The 23,958-nt window shown below is 39.9% G+C and overlaps 2 protein-coding genes across 3 annotated transcripts; both read left to right on the top strand.

Annotated features, from left to right (window-relative positions):
• The first annotated feature begins 4 nt into the window (after positions 1-4).
• LOC117633824 (cytoplasmic tRNA 2-thiolation protein 2) lies at positions 5-23,647 on the top strand. 2 transcript variants are annotated; one of them, XM_034367625.1, is made up of 8 exons: positions 5-28; positions 19,659-20,050; positions 20,407-20,692; positions 20,783-20,869; positions 21,600-21,721; positions 21,812-21,890; positions 22,406-22,788; positions 23,223-23,647. In XM_034367625.1, exons 2-8 carry the CDS (start codon positions 19,725-19,727, stop codon positions 23,269-23,271), a joined length of 1,332 nt encoding a protein of 443 aa, XP_034223516.1. In that variant the 5' UTR covers positions 5-28; positions 19,659-19,724; the 3' UTR covers positions 23,272-23,647. The 2 variants fall into 2 exon arrangements, with proteins under 2 accessions (XP_034223516.1, XP_034223515.1); XM_034367624.1 differs by having other exon boundaries at positions 6-28; positions 20,344-20,692.
• Positions 316-6,129, top strand: LOC117633823. Its single transcript, XM_034367623.1, has 10 exons — positions 316-638; positions 1,696-2,471; positions 2,547-2,696; positions 2,782-2,970; positions 3,088-4,145; positions 4,309-4,394; positions 4,503-4,598; positions 4,719-5,167; positions 5,250-5,392; positions 5,819-6,129. The coding sequence occupies exons 2-6, from the start codon at positions 1,707-1,709 to the stop codon at positions 4,370-4,372; spliced, it is 2,226 nt and encodes a 741-aa protein (XP_034223514.1). The 5' UTR covers positions 316-638; positions 1,696-1,706; the 3' UTR covers positions 4,373-4,394; positions 4,503-4,598; positions 4,719-5,167; positions 5,250-5,392; positions 5,819-6,129.
• Positions 23,648-23,958: the final 311 nt, after the last annotated feature.

Genomic DNA, 23,958 nt, shown 5'->3' with positions numbered 1-23,958 from the left:
TTGTCTTTTGTGTCTCCCAAGTTAAAAAATTGGGAAATAAGCTGATATAATCACTTTTTAAAAGTGGTATTCTGAAATAATCAGCTTACAAATTGTGTTCTCAAATAATCACTTGCGTGAAATGACCAAACTGCCCTCCATATAAAAGCACATGTATCAACCCGTTATTGGCCTTTGATTGGCGACCTAACGCAGGCTTGTCTCCCTTTCTCAGCTTTCAGTCACGGTTCTCTTCCTCTCTCGGCGGTTTCTGTGTCCATCGACCACCACCACTCTATTTCTCCCTCTGTCACGAAAACCTAAGCAGCACTCTGTCGTTCTCTCTCTGCAGTGAATTTTAGGGTTTGGTGAGGGGGCTCTTGACGGTGAAAGAGAGGGTTTAATCGTGAAATGATGTCTCCCTTAAACGATGTCTCAGTTCCCTCTAAGTTCGAGTCTTGAATCGACGTCGTTCTCTTCTTCTCTGCTCCTTCAGGGCCTAAAAAAACCCTAAATTTTGGTTTCGGTTTGGACTTTGTTCACGAACGTCCTCCTCCTTCTCAATCCTGTGAGACTCGGTTAGGACAAAAGTCGCGATTTGCTGTAGGTGTGGCTGGGATTTCGAATTCGGTTCTGTGCAGAGAAGGAGTTATTCTAAGGTGGGTTTTGTATTTGTTATTGACTAGTTTGTGTTTTTGTATGGTTATCATTTGAGAAGGATAATTTCACTAACCTGTGACTGAAGTTGTGAAGTTTAGTAATTAGAGATATTGCAATAATAATGTAATTTAACTGTGAAGTAGATCATGCTGCCATGAAACTTGTATTGGTGTATTGATTTTGCTGTATGGACGATGCAGTGCCTCAAATTGCTATCTGTCATATAGGATTGGTTCTATGGCAATGCTTGTTTTCACTTCCATTTTATGAGTCATATTTAGTGTGGGAAATTATCCTGGTGCCAAGGGCTATTCGATTATAACACACCATTACCTCAGTAGGCCCTGACTTAGGTGTTGAGTAATAATGCACAGTAAATTTGTTGGTATCATTGGTGTTTCAGCACGTAGTAGCATATTTTGCACCCTTCCAGTGTTAATGTTTAATTATGTGATTTTGAAATACTAAAGTTAGTTGCCGTGGAAATTTTCTGTTCCCTGTGGTATAAAACGTGCTAAATTGTGTTGTTATTCCTTGCTTGCAGCTTGTGATATATGTCTAAAAATGGTATTTTATGGGGCTTCAGTATCTGTTTAGAAATTGCATGTTCATCCATCTAGGTTTAGCAGTTGCAGTTGCAGTAACATTTTGACGTGTCTAGTTTGCACACAGAGTCCATAACTGTGAATACTGATGTTCCATGTGTGGTACTGTATTGCATATGAGCATATTGTAGTAGGCATTGATGCATTTGGAGTAATTCTTGTAGCCATTTCGGCCAAACCCTGTATGAAGTGGATCCGTGGTTGATGAAATTGTTTTCAGACTTGGGTGGTATTTGGTTTTTTGATGGAATGGGATGTACATTTGGCAGAAGGGAATGTAGATAAGAGGAGAGTGTGGAGAGAGTTGGAGAGTAGAAAAGAGGCTTAAAAACATTTATGGTTTTATCAAATGTATATACATATATCAAAATGGGTTCAAAGTATTAGTTTGAGTAATGTACGTATGAAATATGGGTAACCAATGATCCATATGTATGATGTTGTTGTGCAGGGAACTTGTGAATGGCTTGTAAAGCAAAGCTTATGATTCCTGAGGATGAGAAGTACGAAGGAAAGCCATATGCCCTTTCACACACAAGGACCGCCATTACAACAATAAAGGCGAAGTTCAATACGCAGCAGTTACAGAGGTTCGAGGGAAGTTGTTTTGGTCATCTATTACTGATAGAGGACCTGAAGTGGAATTCACAAATTGTCCACGGCCTGTTGATGAGGAAGGCTGATCCTAAGACAGTTACACAGGTGAACGGGATAAAATTCATTGTGGGTAACAAGTTGATACAATTCACAGCCCAACAATTTTGCCTCATCACGGGGCTAAGGTTCGGAAAGCTCCCTTTCATTCCGAAGGCGACAAATGAAAATTGCTCGTTGAAGCGAAAATACTTCAGCACCAATAAACCTGCCACCCTTTTGGACCTACACACCGCCTTCATCGAGTGCACAGATGATGAGGATGCGTTAAAGCTTGGAATGGTCTATTTTGCCAATTTTGTTCTATTGGGTACTGAAAAGCATGTGCTTATTGACATGCGCTATTTGAAGTTGGCTGAAGACCTAGAGGAGTTTGACAAGTATCCATGGGGCGCAGTGTCATATGCAATGACAAATGCTTCACTGTTGAGGGCAGTTTGTGCTGAATACCAACGAGTCAAAGTGCCCCAAAAAAGAAAAATGCCCAAACAACGTGGAAAGAGAACGCAGACAAGAATGCGAAGTGGTAGACCAAGAGAGTACATCATAAGGGGGTTTGGCTTCGCTCTTCAGGTGAACACATATCCAGCAATTAACTATTTGATGCAAATACATTTACATATATTGATGTTTCAATGTTGTGAACAGATTTGGGCCTTTGAAGTGTTCCCAGCTTTGGAAGCATTGCATTTCACGGTCCATGAAGACAATAGGCACATCCCTCGAATATTACATTGGAGGAGCAACACGGTGGCCCGTTTTCGGGACGTTATGAGTCAGGTTTTTGAAAACTTTGAGGTTAGATCTGTTTGTATCAGTGATGTTATGATTAGGAAAAAGTACAAAGTTAACTGATTTTTTTTTTTTTGTGTTTCAATTGGAGGTTGATGTGCAACTTCTCCGGCCAACAGATATTGAGAAGCAACAACCTTACTGGAGTTGGGGTGATGATGACAACGAAGAACCAATGGTTGAATTATTTGGGGATGAGGCCGAAGAAAAAACCGGCACTTCTAGTGAAGAAAAAGACGCGGATGTTGAGGAAACAGCCACCCTTCCCTCCTCTTCTAAGGTGAGCATGATCTTTTTCCAATGTTGTGAAAATATAGCGAATACGATAGGAATGAAGTGGAAATAGTTTCGTGGTTTTTTGTAAGCTTTGTAACTGTTGCATTATAACTGTATGCAGGCCAAAGGGTCTGTTAATGACGTTCGCAGTTTGAAGCATCAATTACGCAGCACTAAGGATCAGTTGGCTAAGCTACGTAGTTCAAATCGGGGGCTTAGGAACAGAGTTCGTGACTTGGAAGCTATTGTACAGAAGAACTGTTTGAAGCATGAGAACGAGTGTGACAGAAATAAAAAGGCTATTCGGGATTTGACCCTAAAAATTGCTGAAGTCGAACATTATTTGAAGTTGGAGATGGAGGAGTTAAAAAAAAATTATGGTGGAGAAGCCCATGAGGAAGTCTGTACTGCCCAGATGAATGACGGAGGGCAGAATGATTTGTCACCCGTAAATGAACCTACTAGTCCGACTACAGCAGCACCTAAAATGGACACTCAAGTTCCAGCTGATGGAGTAGAACCCTTCCCAGGCATGCATACAGAACGGGGTGAAATGGAAGCACCAGTCTGTGGTGATGGAGTGGAACACTTTCCAGCCTCAGATCAACAAGGGGCTCCAAGGGAACCAGAAGTCCCTGCTGATAGAGTGGAACCCTTCCCAGCCATGGAAGTCATAGACACTGAAATTGAAACTTCAGTTCCTGAGAGGCAAGTGGACCAACAACCTCACAAGGTTCCTACCGCTGAAGATGTGAAGCTTCCTAGTGTTGAAGATGCCCTCCTTCCTACTCCGGAAGATGGGAATGGGTATAGAGTTATTTGTAAAACAATGTTACATTTGTTACAGGATTGGAAGAAGACAGAAATTGAGGGGGTGGGATCCAAGGTCAGGCCTCCCATGAAATGTAACATAACTGTGGTTGGTGATGAAGGGGATGAAGGGGACAACGAGGCTACTGCCACGGTTCGGAAACCAGCTGGTGAAGGCAAAGGGTGCAGACTTAAGCGGGCTGCGACACCATTGTTGAGTCCATTCACCGATCCCTCCAGGAAAAAGAGGAAGGTTACTGATTTGCATGCACAGACACCTCAGCCCCGTTTTGATCCAACAAAACCCGTGGCCATGGACGATGTGAAGGCTATCATACAACTTTGCAGGGCTTGGAAAACTGACATCAGGTTAGGATTTGTATCTTGGCAAAACCATTTTACTTGTTTTTTGATGTATGCAAACAATTTATACACAGCTATACTATACATGTGTGTGTCATTGTCATATTATACAAGGTGTTCCACTTGTGTATTATATTTTAATTTACCTTTGCAAGTGTTGTTTTTGTAGTGCGGAGCTGGAGCTCGAACCATTTGAAGTTGGGGCAGATTTTTTTTTACAAACTGTTAGATGAAACTGCATGGATGAGCTCGAGGGTAACAATTTGAACCCGGCTTTATTTCGATCAATCTCTTATTTGATGACATTGACTATGTGTGTCAAATTTGTGATATTCACGCGGTTGTTGTGTTCTGAAATAGCAGCACCTTGACATGGCCATGTTTCTAATACGCAAAAGACAACTCTCTCATCCGCAACTATTTGGAAGGGAGTGGACAACCGCCGAGTTTTGTCTGCAGGTAATTTTGTATCCATATTTTGTGTCACTGCAGTTCTTGCATTGGTAGGAGTCATGTTGGTCTCTCCTTTTGGTGCTTTGGTTTGGGTTTATGTAACGTGTATGTCACACTTGGTTGCAGCAATTTTTACAGCCGTTTGCAATGCCAAGTGGGAAACGAGTCACGAGGAAACAATCTGCTGCAAGCACCGTTCACCCTCCCCCTAACTACCTCAAAAATGTACACCACTTTGTCAATGGGTCATGGCAACATGGGTATGCGCAAGCATGGACGAAAGTGCGCAAGGTCTATCTCCCGTATAATGTTCGACAGTCCCATTGGGTAGCAGTAGAAGTCGACTTTGTGCGACATACTGTCACTGTCTATGACTCGTATTCTGATTTTACCTCCAACAGTATGCTTGTCCGATTCATGGAGCCTATTACCCATACGCTTGCAAAGGTGCTGCATGAAATGAGGTTTTATGAGAAATCGGAGGTTGAAGCAGTGAAGAGAAAGGGGACTGACATGTCAAACTTTAACCCATTCACAATTTGCAGAATTTCCGATGTTCCTCAACAAACTGATGGGTAAGCTGTGTTCTTTTAAATCACTATACTCGGATGTTATCAATAGGTGCACTTCTAACTTCTCCACTGCTCGGGTGGACAGTACTTCATGTGGCATTATGACAGTCAAATTTATTGAGTACCTTAGTGCCGGCATTCCTTTACATACCATTGACCCATCGAAGTTTGGCTACTACCGATTGAAGCTTGCAATCGAGGCTTTGAGGGGGGAGGCCTATGTATGAGGTAAAAGTCCTAATCTGACCTCATTGCTGCTTTATTGTTAACTACTGCCTTTGGAATTGCATTGTTATTTACTTCATTGTAGTTACGTCGTACGTATTCTCCTGTGATGTCAGTGTTCATTTAAGAGAACTTACATTATGTTGGGAACTTGTCCAACTGTGATTACTAAAAATTGCTACTTTTGTTCTTCAAAGTTTAGGGTATTGGGGATTTGAACACTATAGATGCTAATGTCAATGTTTTGCAACTGGCATCTGATTTACGTATGTCATATGTTCTAAACTCCGACTGTGTGTAATCCAAAACTTGTTTCATGTTCTTTATGAAAGGTTCAAACAATTACTTCTTCAAATTGAACATGTCTTACGACATCTCATTTTCCCTTTATATGAATGCTGAAGTGGCACATATGTCCTCCTTCTGCAGGTGGTCCTTCCAGCTTCATACCCATATTGACATCTCAGATTCTGTACATGGATGTGAAAGAAGTTGCAGGCTGTTTTGTCGTATTGTGAATCTTGAAACTGCCTAAGCAGTTTTTGCGTAACATGGCACAATTTTTGACATTTTGCTCACCACGCGATAAAGTGGGGTGCTTTTGTAGTAGGTTGCAGGGTGTTATTTATGTAACGGAATTCAACTGTACTTGTCTTCCATGGTAGAAGGGCTGTATTCACTTTCCTTTGTTAGAACTAATTGTTGACATTCTGTGCTTAAGAAATTCCTGTAAATCCATAATTTGGCACACGTTGCAGCGAAATGCAATTTTGTGGGGCCACCCACATTGTAGCTTTTCCCATTATTTTATTCCCACTATAGCGAAATATTCGACTCTCATTTGGCAATATATTAGGGTGTTCATTTTCGTGACAGTTGAACGTATATATTCGGTGGCTATGTCATGGACCTGTAAACATGAGACGACAGTGCATTGTCGACTGTGTAGTTTAGTTTAGTTTAGTTAGGTGTAAGTGTTGTTTTGTATTTGCATTTTTTAAATCCGATCCGGACGGACATGGCGGGGTTCGGAATGAGGAGGTGCGGAAAACAGATAATAACCGAATTGCCAAGGCTTGTGGGGCTGTAATTGTTAACAGACCACATCAATTGCAACAGTCTGATGTTGGTACAGGCGCTGGGATATTTGAGGTTAAGACAATTGGTGATGAGTTTTTTGCATTCATTGTTGATTGCAAAGAGCCTAAAGCATGTACTGTACTCTTGAGAGGTCCTAGTAAGGATCAGTTCAATGAAGTGGAAAGGAATTTGCAGGTATAATGGTTTTACTTCTTTGTCCCCATTACGTATAATAAATATATTATGCTGAAATGTCTTCTTTACTCCCTTATATCTGGTCATAGGATGCCATGTCTGTAGCAAGAAACATCCTCAAGAATCCGAAACTTGGTCCTGGTGGTGGTGCTACACAGTTAACTGTATCTGCTACATTGAAGCAAAAGAGTTCATCTGTGGAAGGTATAGAAAAGGTTAAAGCTCCTTTCCTCATCCAAAAGTTTGGTCTTTCTTGTGTAAAACTCGTCCAAGAATAAGTCCTTGTGGAAGTAGAAATCTAAATTATGTGAATAAACTGGCTGTCACTTCAATTCACATGCTCCTTGACATACTTTAGATTAAGAATTAGTTGTGGTTTCACTTTACATGCATTTTATTGGAGTTTTATGGCTACACCTGTTTTTATGGTAAAACAGTGGCCGTATGAAGCTGCTGCTATAGCTTTTGAGCCTATACCACGTACTTTGGCTCCGAATTGCGGGGTGAATGTGATTAGAACAATGACGGCGCTGCAGGGAAAGGTTTGAATCTGTTTTGTATGGCTTTGTTCAGTTTTGTTATGATTTGTCATTTCTATATACGTTCTGCTGCATCATTATTATTTTGGTCAGAATATGATGCATCATTTAGATCCTAACCACAATTTTTTTTCCATAGCATGCAAATGGTGAAAAATCATGGCTTGGCATTGATGGTAGCACTGGTGTGATAACTGGTGTGAAAGAGAAAAAGATAGGTGGATATCTTTTTGGCTTACTATTGTTGCTCTCTTTTATTTCCTTCGCTATCTCAATATTCAAATTTGTTGGGTGATTTATATTTGCTGAAAGCTCTGAAATAGACTTTTAATGTAGTATTGTTCTCAAATGTATCCATTATATGTCCCTTTATTGATATGGCATAAGTGTCAATCTTCTGGTTTCTATTGTCGATTTGCTTCAGTAGTAGTTCTAGTTTAGAGCTTCTCCCAATATATTTCGACAGCAGTCATGTGAGGGGAAGTGATGTTGTCGTGGTTAGTACTAAATTAATGGACTAATTTTAGTTTGTTGGTAAGGCTGTTCATTTTTAGGAATTATGATGTCAGATATGGGATGCCTGCAACGTGAAGGCCCAGAGTTTTAAAACGGCCATAGAAGCTGCTTGCCTACTTCTCAGAATCGATGACATTGTGAGTGGGATGAAGAAGAAGCAGCCTCCTGGTGCCAAAGCTCCTTCCAAGCCTCAAGTTGAGACAGAAGGCGATGCAGATAATGAGCAAATAATTCCGGAGTGCTTATCGAGAGCACGTGGTTATCTCAGTTTGAATGAAGTTTTGCTTTAAAGAAGAAAAAAAGGAGCATTATAAGTTTGATGAGGATATTTTTTAGGTTTGTAATGTCACCTTAACTTGGTAGTGTGTGTTTTGTCCCTCTTCTTTCTTTCTCAATCGACGAGGGGTGGGAAAGAAGAGAAGTCTTCTTATTGGAGAATGCTAATGTTAGTTTCCCATGTCATCTGTGTATCGAACACAATTTCTTTGTTCAACTTCGTGGATTGGCACAGTGGAGCTTATTTCTACCATTCTTCTGAATGATTGTTAACAGTCCGAACTTAGTTATTGACACAAATATGTACTTTTGTACAAGTAAGCAAACAAAATGTTTGTCATGGCCAATCATCAATTTTAATAAGCCAGTGTGGCACCTACAACACAGAACGTACGGCACTGTACACAAACTTGTGGAGGAAAGGATTCATATTGAGCATCTATTTTATCCACTTAGGGAGAGTCAGAATTGATCTTCTCTCTCCCATATTCAGCCAATATGCCACGTATTGATTCAAAGCAGAGCTTAAAAATGAAACGAAGGCAATAGTAGGGCAATATGGCCACAATAAATATACAATACGAATCAATTGTAGACAATACAAGTGCAATATAAAGGCAATATTTGGCAATATACATACAATACATACACATTACAGTATTCAGGGAATACAAACACAATACAAATCAATATTAAGTCAATGTACATACAATGCATACACATTACAGACAACATTTCACACATGCGAAAGAAATCGCCTCCCAAACTGAACAATACTATCTATCCCGCGAAGGGAAAATGAAGGCAACAAAAGATCCATGTACTCGGGTGAGATGAACTGAAGCAGCATTCACTCGGGTGGACAGGTCCATCAAAAGATCCATGTCTTTGTCCTTTCTTCTCGCTGCATGCACGAACTTATATGAGGTCAATTGGGTGTTCTGTTGGTGCATTAAATTGATGGGATTCAAAACTACACCATTAACGCCTTGGCTGTAAGTTACAGCAGTACAACATGACATTAAGAACAATAAAATTGGCTTCCAAACGACAACAAACGAAACCTTAATGGGAAATAGGAATTTGTGGATTGGAACCCCAAATAGGACTATGTAAGTAAGCATTTACTGCGAATTTCAGAACACAACCCCAGAAAATAGGAAAATAGCACAACACGGAAATTGGAAATTTGGAAAAGTGACAACTTAAAACTTGGATATGGGAAATAAGGAAACTTGGAAAATTGGAAATTGAAGACAAGAAAAATTGGAACAACGGAAATACGAAAAAATGGAAAGTTGGAAAGTTGTAAAATTCGAAAATTGGAAAATTGGAAAAAGGAAATAAGGAAAAATTTGAAACAGGAAAGTACGCAATAGGATCAAATGATTGTTGGAAAAGTGGAAAATTGGAAAAAGGAAAAAAGGACACTTGGAAAATAGGAAATTTGGGAATTGTAAATTGGAAAAGAAAGCAACTTGGAAATTTGGAAATGTCGAAATTGGCCAAAAGGAAACTTGGAAAATAGGAAAATAGGAAAATAGGAAATAGGAAATAGGAAATAGGAAATAAAGGAAACTCTGAAAACATGACAATTTGAAAATTCGAAAATTCGAAAAATCAGAAAAAAGGACACTTGGAAAGTAGGCAAATAAGCAAATTGGGAAATTCAAAATTGAAAATTGGAAAATTGGAAAATTGGAAATTTGGAATATTGGAATAATATTGGAATATTGGAGAACTGGATAAATGAACTCGAATAGGAAATAAGGCAACTTGGAAAATAGCAAAAGTGGAAATTGAACAAAAGGACAGTTACCGCAATGAAAAATTTGAAATAGAAAAAAAAAAGGAAACTTAGAAAATAGTCGAATTGGAAAAAAAAACATTGGATAATTGGACACAAACTTAAAATTTGAAAATTGGAAATAGGAAACAGGGACACATGGAAAATCAGAAAAATGTAAACAAATTGAAATTGTGGAAATGGGAAATAAGACAATTACCATATTGGACAATTTTAATTACTGTCTGAATTAGGCAAAGTAGGCAACTTTTTATAAGTACATAATGGGGGGAAAATGGGAACATTGAAAAATTGGAAAACTGGAAATAGAACAAAAGGAAACTTGGGAAATTGCACAATACGAAAATAGGGAATAGGAAAAAATAATGAAACATTGAAAAATTGAAAAATAGGAAACTTGGATGACACATGGAAAATAGGAAAATATGAAAAATGGCAAAATGGAAACGAATTGAGATTGGTGAAATGAGAAATAAGACAATAACCATTATTGGTCAATTCGAATGAGTTGGTGAATTTGGCAAATAGGCAACTCCCTTATTTCAATGACATAATGGGAAAATGACCAAGTTGGGAACGTCCAACTGTTCCATATATTACAAAAAGGCATAAAGTCAACCTGGGTAATAACTCCCGCCCATACTATCCCGCCCAATACTATCCCGCCTAACCCTCCCGCCAATTACTCCTCCTAATCCCTCCCGCCAATAACTCTCTCACTTACTGGTTTGGTCATTAAAATTTGCAGGTATATTAATCAACCCACCTGTTTGAAATGAAAACTTCCATCACATTAACTGCTGCTTACAGCCACTACCTTCCCCACATATTTAACTCACATCGCATTTAGTCCCCTGTTCTTCCAATTAAGTTGTACACGAGCCAACAATAAAAATCAAAGACCATGGACCATAACCTCACACCAAACACAACGATTTCAATTACTGAAGGAGGGGAGACTGAAACAGAAGCCAAGTCACCGAATTCACTCCCTGCAGACTTGGTCCATGGCATACAGCAATGTCAACGCAATACCATGTTTTGGACAAATCTTCATGCAGCCATAGTTTCAAAAATTGTGGCTTTTTGGGCTATTTCCCAATAATCTATTGTTTGACGTCATTGAGTTGTAGTTTTGGGAGGTCCCTCACCGTCTAATATTTTGTTATTTATCATGTTAACGTGGAAAAAATGGTCTGACGATTGAGGCTGCATAAGACTTGATACCAAAATACCTGACCCTGGGGTTATTGCCTATGCCGTTTGTGTTTGCCTTTTCAAACCAAGATGAAACCACAATAGAAAACGACCATCTATGCCTTCACAAAACCTGTTCCATTACATCCTTAACCTAACCAACTTTAACCTGCCAACTGTAGATGACCAGGAGTCCTATTACATTTGGAAAACAACAAATAAATGACCATTCCTACCAAGAAAACAGAGACCCAAAACCATGGGTTTTTCATCTTTCCTTTTCCAGCGTTTTTTTCTTCTTCCAGGCGGTTTATTTTCCTAAGCAAGCCTGGAATGATGTGCTTCGATCTGTCACACATCTCTGGGTCAGCCCATTCCCAAAATGTACATCCATTCCTCTGCACAAACGGAAGCAATGTTTTCAAACAAAGACATCCAGCATCAGATTTGGAATACAGACAATTCCAACATGTAAGCTAAAACTTACACATAAATAAACTTACCCTCGCACATACTTGAAACCTCCTTCCAGGATGAGAAACCGTCCACGATGTATGCGTTTTGACAACGTTCCCACAGTAGCACAGCCGTGAACACACTGAACTCGCAGCTTCCATTTCCCAGCGACATCTTGAAGTCGCGTCTTGACCGGGCAACCGAGACGTCACTGACTCACCCTCACCGGTACGGAGGCTCCTCCTACTCATCTTCTTGTTTTGGAGGGTATGAATTGTTGTTCACGTTGTGCGATATTTAGGGTGCTGAAGAGGGTCATCCCAAATTCAAAGGGTTACACTTGCATGTGCACAATGTTTCAATAACATGGTGTGAGTGCACAAACATGAAACCTGGAGTTAATGGGGTGTTTTTAAAAAGGAAATTTTTTTTTTCTTCCAATATTTACCATTCCCAACAGTAAGTATAGATTGGGCCCAATGGTATTCATAGCCTTAGTTTATGACAGATACGGCATGGTATACACTTGCAGATACAGTACATGCCATTCTTAGTTGTTTTTATATTGGTTTATGAATGACGTATTGGTAGGACAGTGGTACTATATTGGTATCATATTGTAACTTTATTGTATCGCTATTGATTTGTATTGGTTTTATAATGCCCGATATTGGTGTTATATTGGCATTCCAATGTAACCTCAGCATTATTTGACATTGGTACAGCTATTATAACATTTTTTATACTGTCTTACGTATTGGTTTTGCAATGTCAAGGAACAAGTCTACAAATATGGACGCTATGGAAGGTAATTACGTTATATCGAATATGAAATGAATGCTGCCAAACTACATGAACTGCAGTTATCAAAGTTCCTGCATTAAACACAAAAGAAAGGCACCTGAAACGTACATATAAAACGAAGGCCACCTCAACCTGGCAGCATACAAAAGCCAGGTGAAACTTACAGAAGACAAAATGTACAAAGAGGTGACCTCGAACTTACAGAATACAATGTTAACAAAGACGGCACCTGCAGCTTACAATAAACATATGTACCAACGAGGCCCCCTTTCCCCAACAGAAAACATCCGAAACAAAAAAAAAAGGGCACCTCATACGTATATATTACAAAAAGAGGCCACGTCAAAAAGTCCACTGTACTGGGTTTGTCCCCAATAGTAGCCATGGTAATATTACAAGGCAAACCCTCTCGCTGTGGCCCAATTTCGAGTTGCATACCCGTCAAATGCGGCGACCGCGACCCATTAAGTTCATGACCCCTCCCACAGTGATGTCCCACTTTCCTTCTGCATCCACAATTTGTGCAAACTTCCTAAATAGTTCGAAGCCGGATTCCAGTTGTTGTTGCTTCAACTGAGCCATTTCGTCTGATTCTTTGAATGCAATAACTGCACTGGCAGGGGCATTTTCAATTCTACCTCTGACAGCCTTCATATGTAGAAGATGCATCCGGGCTTGATAACGCGCCCGAATTGTGCGCTTTTTTATGACACCCCACCTAGCTTGGCCCTCTTTAATTTTGCTAACTATGTTTGCATGGAGATTTTTCCAGAACATGGTATTGGCTCGACATTGCTGCAGTCCATGGACCCAGTCTTCAGTGTCTTCTGTTGCTGCTTTGGCAGGTGTTTCAGTGTCCCCTCCTTCAGTAATGGCAAGGGTTGGGTTTGGTGTGGGGTTGGGGTCCATGGGTGTTGGGTATTTACTGTGGGTTGGTGTGGCCATTAGTTTGACCAAACTGCCATTCATTGTGATGTAGGTGAAATAGCTGCGCAGGCAGGGGGGGTTTGACGGAGTAACTGTGATGGAAAAGTTGGGTGGATGCAGCTGGGTTACAATTAAATAGTGGGAGGTATTAATGACCAGGAGTAAATGACTGTCATGAAGAGGCGGGAGTTATTGGCGGCAGTTATTGGGTCCAATTTTAGGCGGGAGTTATTGGCGGCAGTTATTGGGTCCAATTTTAGGCGGGAGTTATTGGCGGGAGTTGTTGGGCAACACATTTGACTTGGCCTGTGCATAATAACAGCTGTATATAACTATTCTTTACCATTGGTTGGTGGTTGTTGTATGGGACCCATGTTGAATTTGCAATTTATTCCTTTTGTCCTCTTTCCCCAATTTCCCTCCTGTACCAAAACTACAAATTGTCCCAAATATATGAGTACGGTAATTTGACAAGTAATTGGCCAATTACAAAAATGGACCATGAAAGTATTTGTAGGTAGATTCATCCCACCTGACGTTGACAGGTGTGTATTTTCGTATTTGGTCCGACTGTAATGGGCATTTGACAATGCTGTCAGTGACAGAAAGGAGTAATGACTGAAGATTGATTTTGTAATGTAGTCATTGAAAGCAATATAAAACAGACAACTCCTTCTATATAAGAGGGTCTAACCTACTCATTCAATTCCATATATATCATACACGAAAGCTGTACTAAATCTCACCCTATTGTTGGTAACGAAAAGGAAGCTCCAGATTGATTTTGTAACGTTAACTGTTTTTCAGGGTGCATGTGTGCATTATCCCCATTTGAAGTTGAAGATGTCAGACGTAATCCCTCCAAACGAGGTTGTTAGTTACCCAGGAGACCAGCCATGGCATGTCCCTTTCCCATCTCCACCTGGGACTCCAAATAACGATCCCACGTCATCCGGAAGTGAGGCAGACAACATTGATCCGCTAAAGAAAATAGCTGAAGTGAAGCATCACCTCCAATATTTGTGTACGGCAACGGATTGGTGGGAAACCAAATGCGATATTCATGGCCAGGTGATGGGCAACTTGACGAACAAGCTGAACAAAGCATTTGCTAGAGAAGTTAAGCAAACAATGAAAGCCGAAAGTCGAAGCGCGAAGTTAGCCTCGTTGACGTTACAATTGGAAGAAACAAAGAAAGATGCTGTCCAAAAATTCACTGAATCTGAAGAATTTAACCATGAACTGGTTGAATGTTTTAACAATGGGTTCGAGATGTTCCGGGATTATGCTTCCGTCGTGTCACCAGACTACAATTGGAGCGAAATAGATGTTGGTGGTGTGTGGCAGGTGCTGAATAAGGGTGGCCAGGGAATGGCTGATCATATCCTTGTGCATGCAGCGAGGAAGAAGACCAAAGAATTGGATCTATTCATGGACCTGTAAACATGGTGATTTTGTGGAAGGGTTTCTGTAGCTGGGTCAGGGTACGTACGGGTGGAATCATTTTGTATGTATTTGGTGGCTTTTGTATGAATGTGGTGCCTTGTTTACGCCTTCCTCTTATTCTCACCGTTGAGTGGGAAATTACTTGGTTTGTATACATATGAAGTACTGTAACGTGGAGGTGTGCTTATGAAACGTTTATTGGCCTCATATTAGAAGCATAACGGGTGTATATTGTGTTTGTATTGTATAATTATTGACACATATTGTAATCGTATTGTGCTTATAGTACTGTTATATTGCTGCTTTATGGAAATACACCTCATATTATAGCCTCTACATCTGAGTACTTAAAAACAGTGACTCTAGCAATGGTCGTGTATATGGAGGGTTTCGGACAGATCGATGGTTATGACGCGCGGAATATCCATGGAAATATGGGACATGTATTGATACCTTAAGGCAATTGGATACAAACCACGGACACTGTGCCCAACAATATAGAACACTAATAACTGACTTTGTTATTTTGCAAAACAGGTTGGATTGGAAGAGTTATAGGTACCAGAGTCCATAGGCACTAATCACACACAAATGGGGAAGGGTTTGTTCCTCTGTGTGTGTGACTTGAAGTGAATAATTAACTATTTGAAAAGTCCATATAACGATAGTAGTGATGTGTTCACCATGTGTACCTGCATGGATAGTTTCCCAAAAACTATAGATAGTTTGGTCTATGGCAATCAGAACAATGAGAAATCATGAAGTACAATGACGCTCCCACTAATTGCGTAACATTTGCATTTGAAATACGTTTTATGTACGAGATTACATTTTAGTTAGCCTTCTAGGCCCTTTCATTTGGGACAGAAACCGTTTTCATTACACTACCAATGGCCGTGCAACAAAGGTACAATACAATACCAATACGATGGCAACAAAGGTACAATACAATACCAATACGATGGCAACAAAGGTACATACAATACCAATACGGTGCATATAAAGAGAGGACATAACGTTGTGTAGGAAAGGAAACCAAGTGATGCCAACGTGACTACAATCACATTTCACAACACCAAATCGAATACAATTTAAATGAAAATAAAAGGTACATCACAAACGAATAGAAATGCTAATCTGTATGACACATTGGCCAGTGGAACAGTGTTAAATAACAGCTGGTTTCAATAAAACAGGTAGAACTGTATGTTAACAAATTGCTACTAATAATAGGCTCTCATTGCAAGGAACTTGTTACCTTGTTCCATATGCTTCACATGACCGTTTAATTGACGGACTTCCATCCCTGCAGCATCACCGAACCTATTCATGAACTTCACAGTCGATGACAAGTGAGGTACAAACTGAACAACTGTGCAATATGCGCAATTAGAGACTTCAGTTCTTGAGAGGGACAGATTGTTTGCATGTATTTCGGTAGTGGCCCTTCACACCACACCTTGAGCATTTTTTTTGCCGGGAGTCCTCTCCTTTGGAAGGTACTCTTTGCATTTTGCGACGGCCCGGCATAACCTTACAAACAGGAGGAAGGATTTTGACATTGTTCAAATGTTCGGGAATAACCCATGTGCCTTTAGGTGGTACAGGATAAATAGATTCAGCATATGCAGCTGCCCATGTAGCTCGTGTATAATAAGAAGAGGCAAAGGAGTAGGGGTTCAAATTCAAGTGCCGACATACCGCAATAGCATGCTTGCACGGGAGTTGCTCCAAGTCAAACTTCCTGCACGTACAACTACGGTTTGCCAAGTGCACCAGACCGTTCAAATCACCATCCAGAACATTATACTCAACATCATTGATTTTGACCACATTCATCCTTGACGCAGCGTCTAACCTCTTCCTTAACTTCTGTTCACCCAAATCAGGGCACAATGTAGAATGACATTTCATTGCTAAATCTCGACGTTGACTAAACCAAGTGAGAAGTAAATTTGTGATTTCATCGATCAAGTGTAGGACCGGAAGCATCCTTGCAAAACGAAGAACTGAATTAATGGACTCCACAATATTCGTTGTCATCACATTATAGCGTCGTCCATCACAGTGGGCCCGTGACCACTTCTGAACGCCTGCACGTAGTAGATAATTTCGCACTCGCTCATTGTTTATCATCGAGAAGTGACGATTGAACTCCGCTAGACGATAAGACTTCGCTGCCCTTATAAAATACCCCAATATCGGATCCCGTTGCTTCAAGTGAAATGAGGCTTTCATATTGCCCTTCAAGTGATAAAAGCAAATACCATGGCTTGCCCCAGGAAAAACTCTACGCAACCCATGTTGTATGCTAACATTGCGATCAGATATGACAACAAGATTCGAGCAATCACCAATTGCACAATGTAATTTTCTCAAAAACCACTCCCATGCTGCATCCGTCTCCAAATCTCCAATCCCAAAGGCAACAGGATATATGTTGCGATTTCCGTCAAATGCGGTCGCAACAAACAAAACACCTTTATACTTGCACTTCAAATGGGTAGCATCAACAGCAATCACGGGCCGCATTGACGACTTAAATCCTCGTATGCATGCACCAATGGACATAAAAAAATATAAGAAGTGGTCGGCTGCATCAGTCTCAATGTATGTCAAAGTTCCCGGATTTGTACGCTCCAACTCATAACAATAGGAAGGGAGAAGGGAATACGACTCTTCTGCAGACCCTCTCATTGTTTTGAAAGCTAACTCTCGGCTTCTCCAAGCCGTAGAGTAGCTTATGCTGACACCAAATTTTTTTTTCACATCTGTCTTTATATCAGCTGCAGTATAAATGCTGCGCGAATCCTGAAATCTCCATTTAACACAGTCAGACACCAATTCGGCCGTAGCTTGAGGATGGTGACTGCTTACAAACCTCAGATCACATTCATGAAGTGGATCGTATTTAACAACCTTAAACTCATGTAATCCAACTTTATATGCCCGAAGTTTCCAAGGGCAAGGCACCTGCCAACAGCGAACACAAAACCGACGCTTCCCAGATTGGACTGTTCTGAACCGAAAGTGGCCTCTAATTGCTGCTAAACTGATGGTTTTTAAAAGGGCAATCTTATTTGGATAAACTCGGCCAACCTTCAAATTTGCTTCCCAATTTATGCACGAAAGTCCTCCACCATAACCAATATATTCCACACTCTCACCATGCTTCGAATCAACCCGAATTGTATGCATTTCACTCGAACTTGATTGCCGGGGAGGTTCAGATTGCACCTGTCTACACTGCACAGTGGAGGGTTCCGCACCGCTGTCCTCATGAGGATGCACAATTGGTGCAGAGTATGGTTCCTCTTCATTGCTAGGTTGATTGAAATCAGCAACTATGTTTTCACCGCTTTCAAAATGAACTTCTTCAACCCAATCACTCCAATTAAAACCATTCCCACCATTTTCAGTTTCATTGTGCGAAATTGCCACATTTCTTCGTTCCACAACAAAGGTAGCAGGAGCATTGCTACTCTCCACGCTTACAATGCCATTGCACCCTTCAATACCATGCCCTTCGATGTTTTTCAAGCTTGCTACTAAAGGGGTTACTTTAGAGGCCATAACATCTGTGTTGTACTTGAGAAAATATTGAACATCATCATTGTCTTCAACCCTTATCTGCTTACTGACAGATGCGGATACAGGAACTGAATACTTCAATGTGACACTATATTTCGTGGGCTCTGCATCCATGATCTTATAAATGCGTTCAACAAGTTCGGAAAACGTTACGTTCCGTGACACTATTATGCCTTTAGCCTCCCCACCTTCATAACTCTCAATGTTATCCTTCTTAACCCAATTTCCATTGTAGCATACCAAAATTCCAACTGTATCCATTTCTGCAAAAAACATAAATAATTACTACACCGATTCATAACACTAAAAAATACAAAATAGATGAATAAAAACATGCACAACAATCATTCCACTACACATATCATCTTCTAAATCCTCAAATCTTCAAAAGTTAATTGTAGCTGCTTCAACAATTAACTTTTATTCCTTTTTGTTTTTTCTCTGATTTAGAAGATGATATCTGTGGGTTCCAAGTTATTAACAAACTAACATACACATACAATGGCAGAAATATGAACCCTCTAACCCTCCAAGTCTTTTGCACAAATGTAAACACCTTCAACAAAAGGATCAGGTTGTGATAGAAAGCGTATAATGTAGTACAAGCTCAATTACCAAATTCGAAACCAAAACACACAAACTATACTTCTTACCAAAACAAACCCAGAATGCCAATAAATTCCCCACATTAGCATCTAAATTGAGCCTAACACTAGCCGTATTTACAAATTTGTAGGCCAGACAAAGTTAACCTATGATTTTTCTGTGTGCTGTTATTTTCACCATTATCAAACACATTGCACTACATTATACACGCATTCAGTCAATTTTAAACAAAATTCAACTTCACCAGACAGCTCCCACTGCAGATAATATCACAAACTATGAATTTCAACATATCACAACAAGTGCAAACTGAAAATTTAAGCTTTTATGCCCTCTGTGGTGAAAAGGGGCTGAACGATTTCATAATACACATACACTACCAAACCAATATCACAACTCACATCCGTTCACAACGACACCGGAAGTCGCCACTTTCCCTTCTCTGTGGAATCGCAGCAGTCAGCTCGATCGGGAGGTCAACAATGGACGCCGTGCCTTCCGGCTTCGCTGCGCCCAAACTAGGGTCCCAAGTTTGAGGACATCTGGGTTAGGACGATGGATGGGTTGCGAACTGGATTGCTCAGTGGGAACATGTCTCGCAACCTGGACTTCCCCCAATTTTTGCCAACCTTCCAACACAGAGGAGAGAGAGTTGAGCTGAGTTCCCTTTCAGAAAAGGCCAATAACGGGTTGATACATGTGCTTTTATATGGAGGGCAGTTTGGTCATTTCACGTCCACAAGTGATTATTTGAGAACACAATTTGTAAGCTGATTATTTCAGAATACCACTTTTAAAAAGTGATTATATCAGCTTATTTCCCTAAAAAATTCTTAGAACAAAAACCCTACTAAGTTCTCGAGCTCAGCTGAGGGAGAGAGAGGGAGAAATAAGCATGGCGTGCAGTGCTTCAGCTTGCCAGTCAAATTGCTACAAAACCCAGCAGGAAGAAGAAGAAGCTGTTAAAGCCAACAACAATACCAATTCATTTGCTGCTAATATTAGCAGCAGCAACAACAACAGCAACAGTGGTTTGTGTCTGAAGTGCAAGGCCAACCAACCTATCTCTTCCAATAGCGACGGTGGTGACGATGCACGCTTTTGCATCGATTGCTTCCGCGGCAATCTCTTCGGGAAGTTCAGGTTCGCTGTGACCTCCAACGCCATGATTGCTCCTACCGATAATGTCCTCGTTGCCTTCTCTGGTGGCCCTTCTTCCAGGTCCGTCTCTCGATCACTCTTGGATGTTCATTTGATTCGATTTTAATCACAAATCGTGCGTCATGTAGTAAGAGAACGAAGAAATTTGATCAATTTATAGATTCCCTCTTTCTGAAATGAGTCGAATTCTATGTATGTGTAATGAATTTTGTGCATAAGGTGGATTATGGAATGTTAGAAAGTGCCTTTCCGCAATTTAAAAGATATCTACTGAAACGTTGTTGTATGTAAATTTCGGACTTAAGATTTTTTGAAATACGTAAAAAAAAAAAAAAATGTTATTTTGGTTTCAGGGTTGCCTTGCAGTTTGTACATGAGATGCATAGTAAAGCGCAGAAGAATTTCGATGCATGTAGGGATAGATCGTTGCCAGTTTTCGGTGTTGGAGTTGCATTTGTTGATGAAAGTTCTGTTTACTCTGCCCCCTCTAATGAAACCGACAAAGTAATTGGAGACGTTAGATTGATAGTGGAAAATCTAGCCCCGCCATCAAAGGAGTTGTATATTGTACCTATTGAAAGTGTCTACTCTTCAGATTCTGGTGATGAAAGGGAGAGATTAAAGAAGTTACTGGATGCTGTTGGTGATGCGACTGGGAGAGAAGATCTCTTATTACATCTACGCATGTTGGCCTTGCAAAAGGTTCAGATCTTGATATATATATTTCAAGTCAAAACATACAATTAAGGGCAGCAAAATTAATTTATGCAGAATGTTCTGTTTATGGTGCAGGTTGCCTCTCAAAATGGATACAACAGACTTCTACTGGGGTCATGCGTATCGAGGATTGCCTGCCATGTTATTTCAGCCACTGTCAAGGTTTTTTTTTTAGTGTCTTAAGTTGAATGCTCATTTCCCTGAAGATAAAACTGCTTACTGTCTCTAGTGAATGTATTAGATTCTTTTACTAATTCATGATATTTGTAATGAATGTTGTGGATTATAATATTCATTGCCTTGACTGCATTTGATTTGAGAGATAGTTTTGTCCCCAAGAAAATGGCTTTTAAACCGATAATGACTGGTAATCCTGTACATGGATCAATGAGATACTTGGCTAATTACTGGTATTTGGTTACATTAATCCTTTTCACAGGAATCTAGGTTTTGCTTCATGCAATTGTGTTACATACATTTGCGACTCTGTCTTGTGGAATATCAGTTGCACTTAACACTCTAGAAAGGTGTTGTTTATGTCGAGATTATTTCATCTTCTCTGATGTCGAAGCTGTAAACTGATTTCTCCTCTTCATTCAAACAATATTTATGAGTAACTCTCAATTATTATCAAAGAACCTAGAAAAATATCATCTCAGATAATAGATGTTGTGACAGGAATGTAGCAATGTGCTCCTTTATATGATACCTTTTTTCCATGGAAACCAACTTTCCACTATTGCATTTGGTTCAAATTTTAGTCTGAATTCTGTAGGAAGGTCATATGATTTGTGGAATGAAAGACCATTGGTATCAATGGTGTATTTTCTCAAATTTATGTTGAAGCTCGAAAGGCATTTTGATATATCTTATTTGTACTTGATTTTAACAGGGCCAAGGATATTCGTTACCAGCCGATGTACAGTATGTTGATGCAAGGTGGGAGATCCCAGTTGTGCTTCCCCTTCGCGATTGTCTTGCCAAAGAGCTGACCATGCTTTGCCGCCTTGATGGGTTTGTAATTTATGCCATTTTGGTTTAGCTTCATAGAGAATTTTGTTTTCCTTACTGAATTGTGTCTGATCTCTCATCTTGCGAGGGCAGTCTAAAAACTGTGGAGTTGATAAGAAGTCCTTGCACTGGCATAAATGGCTTGGTCTCATCATTTGTGACACTTTTGCAGGTACAAAGTGGGCCCAGTTTCTCTTATCATTTATGACTGATCGAAAATATTTGTTAGAGAGCAGCCTTGGAGATCAGATTTTACTGAGAATAACTTCACTAGTAAAGTTAAGTATGCACTTGAAGAGCCATTATTGCTTTGTTCTTCAATAAGATGGGAGGGTACACAATTAAGGGTTAATGATTGTTTAGCTAATTGGAGTCTTATGTGGATGCAATTTTAAAAAAACATCACCAAAAGTTGATAAGGTAAGTTTTAAATGTTAAAATTGTGCAACGTTTGAAAACAATGTGCTTTTTGCATAAATGTGGTCTTACGGCAAAAGTAAATTTTCCTTTAGTTAGAAACACATATGTTAATTAGAGGCAGTAGTTTTACCTAGAAGTTTCTTTCAAATAGAACTTGAGAACAAAAGCATGTATCAATACCATTCTTACTCCACAAGTAATTCCCTTTGGTTAAATACACATATAAAGAACTTGCCGGGCAAGTCAAATTGAACTTTTGTTTTCCAGGAAGAAAATCCTTCTCGAGAGTGCACAATTATGAGAACAGCTGGAAAGCTTATCCCATTTCATTTCAACAAAATTGAAGAGATTGATGACTCTAATGTTCTTTTGGCAACTCGAAGGCGTCAGAAGAGATATAACCTTAAACCTAATGAATCTTTTTCCTCCGAGTCGTTCTGCTTTATCTGCAATAGCCCACTCAGCAGATCTGACTTGCTAAGTTTGAAGAACCTGGAGAGTCACAAAACAAGTTCTGTTTGCTGTTCAAGCTGCCAGTTCCAAATACTTCCCCAAGACCCCTCATCAGTAAATGAGTTGTACACTCTTTTACCTGAGCAACTGTTTGCCCGAGCAAAGCATGACAACCTTGACCATTGCAGTGCCATCAGGTGAAATACTACACTTATTAATCATGCATGATGTTTACCTGCTGGCTTCGATTTTCAAAATTCCTTAGAAGCTATGAAGAAACCTTGTTCTTGCTGTGGGTTTAATTAAGCACATGCACTTGATGTGTTAAACTCAAAATGACGAAAACCATAGGACAACTAGATGAACTTAAAAGTTGATTGTCTTTGTCATTTTGTGCCACACAACTTCAAACCGAAATTTCAAGATTATCAGAAACTTATGGAATTGGCATTCTCTAGAGGATGCCATCTGGATGCCAGTCTACCATTGAATAGTTGCATTTGTGTGTTGTGATTATGTACAAAACATTTGACTGACCTCTTTTGGTATCCTCTGTGTAGCTAGGGAGAGAGAGAGAGAGAGCTACAATCATAACTTAGCCTTTTCCCTATTGCTTTATGTTTTCTTTCAGGGAACAAATACAAGATTGCTTGCTTTCAGAAGGTGAAGATGAAACTTGAGTCGGCTCACCCATGCTTGGGATCTCAATTATTGAAGCTAGTAATTGGCAATATTTCAATTTAGTCCTTCAGATTGTTTCTAAAGGATGGTGCCAACAGCTAATCACTAAAACAGCATGCAATCAATTTCTGGTCTTTGGACGACATCCTGCTGCCCTAATTGTCTAACATGGTTTCGAAATAGCGATCATTGATTTCTGTCTTGATGGTGGTATTTATGTTGTGTATCAGAAGTTGCAAAGTCAAACTTGGTTCAGTGAAATTCTAGCTGGCTTGAAAATTATTAGATTGTTTCCGCTTGATGTGCAGAAAATTCAATACTCTGCTTTATTCTAGCATGATATGCATGAGAAGAAATTGTGAGTAAATTGTGTTGAGCAATGAGTGCAAGTCGAATGGCTGCTATGATAGTGGTAGGATTCTCCAATTCTTATGAACAGTCTAGTTATCACTGGTCCGTAAGTTGTTTGTGCTAATGTATTTGGCAAGTGGCCCAAGTCATTGTACGCAAGTAGTTAGGGCTACCTGGCAGCTTCTAGGGCTTTTGTTTACCTTGTGGGGGGCAATGTTGCTATGAGTAGCCCTTCCTAGTGGAGGCACTCATTCTCGTTGCGAAATTCTATAGTGAGGGTGTCATATATGGACTTTTCGTGTAGACATTCATATTAGTCACATGATTATTTCATT

Source organism: Prunus dulcis, chromosome 7, assembly GCF_902201215.1.
Source record: "Prunus dulcis chromosome 7, ALMONDv2, whole genome shotgun sequence".
Lineage (NCBI taxonomy): Eukaryota > Viridiplantae > Streptophyta > Magnoliopsida > Rosales > Rosaceae > Prunus > Prunus dulcis.
This window is presented reverse-complemented; position numbering and strand designations above follow the sequence as displayed.

What these genes read in the sequence shown, in the direction of transcription:
- LOC117633823 (XM_034367623.1), top strand. Translation starts at nt 1,707, where the DNA reads ATGGCTTGTAAAGCAAAGCTTATGATTCCTGAGGATGAGAAGTACGAA. An exon ending in AGGTTTTTGAAAACTTTGAG is followed by an intron (nt 2,697 to 2,781) that starts GTTAGATCTGTT and finishes TTTCAATTGGAG; the next exon opens with GTTGATGTGCAACTTCTCCG. An exon ending in CCCTTCCCTCCTCTTCTAAG is followed by an intron (nt 2,971 to 3,087) that starts GTGAGCATGATC and finishes AACTGTATGCAG; the next exon opens with GCCAAAGGGTCTGTTAATGA.
- LOC117633824 (XM_034367624.1), top strand. Translation starts at nt 19,725, where the DNA reads ATGGCGTGCAGTGCTTCAGCTTGCCAGTCAAATTGCTACAAAACCCAG. An exon ending in CATTTGTGACACTTTTGCAG is followed by an intron (nt 21,891 to 22,405) that starts GTACAAAGTGGG and finishes TTTGTTTTCCAG; the next exon opens with GAAGAAAATCCTTCTCGAGA. An exon ending in GACCATTGCAGTGCCATCAG is followed by an intron (nt 22,789 to 23,222) that starts GTGAAATACTAC and finishes GTTTTCTTTCAG; the next exon opens with GGAACAAATACAAGATTGCT.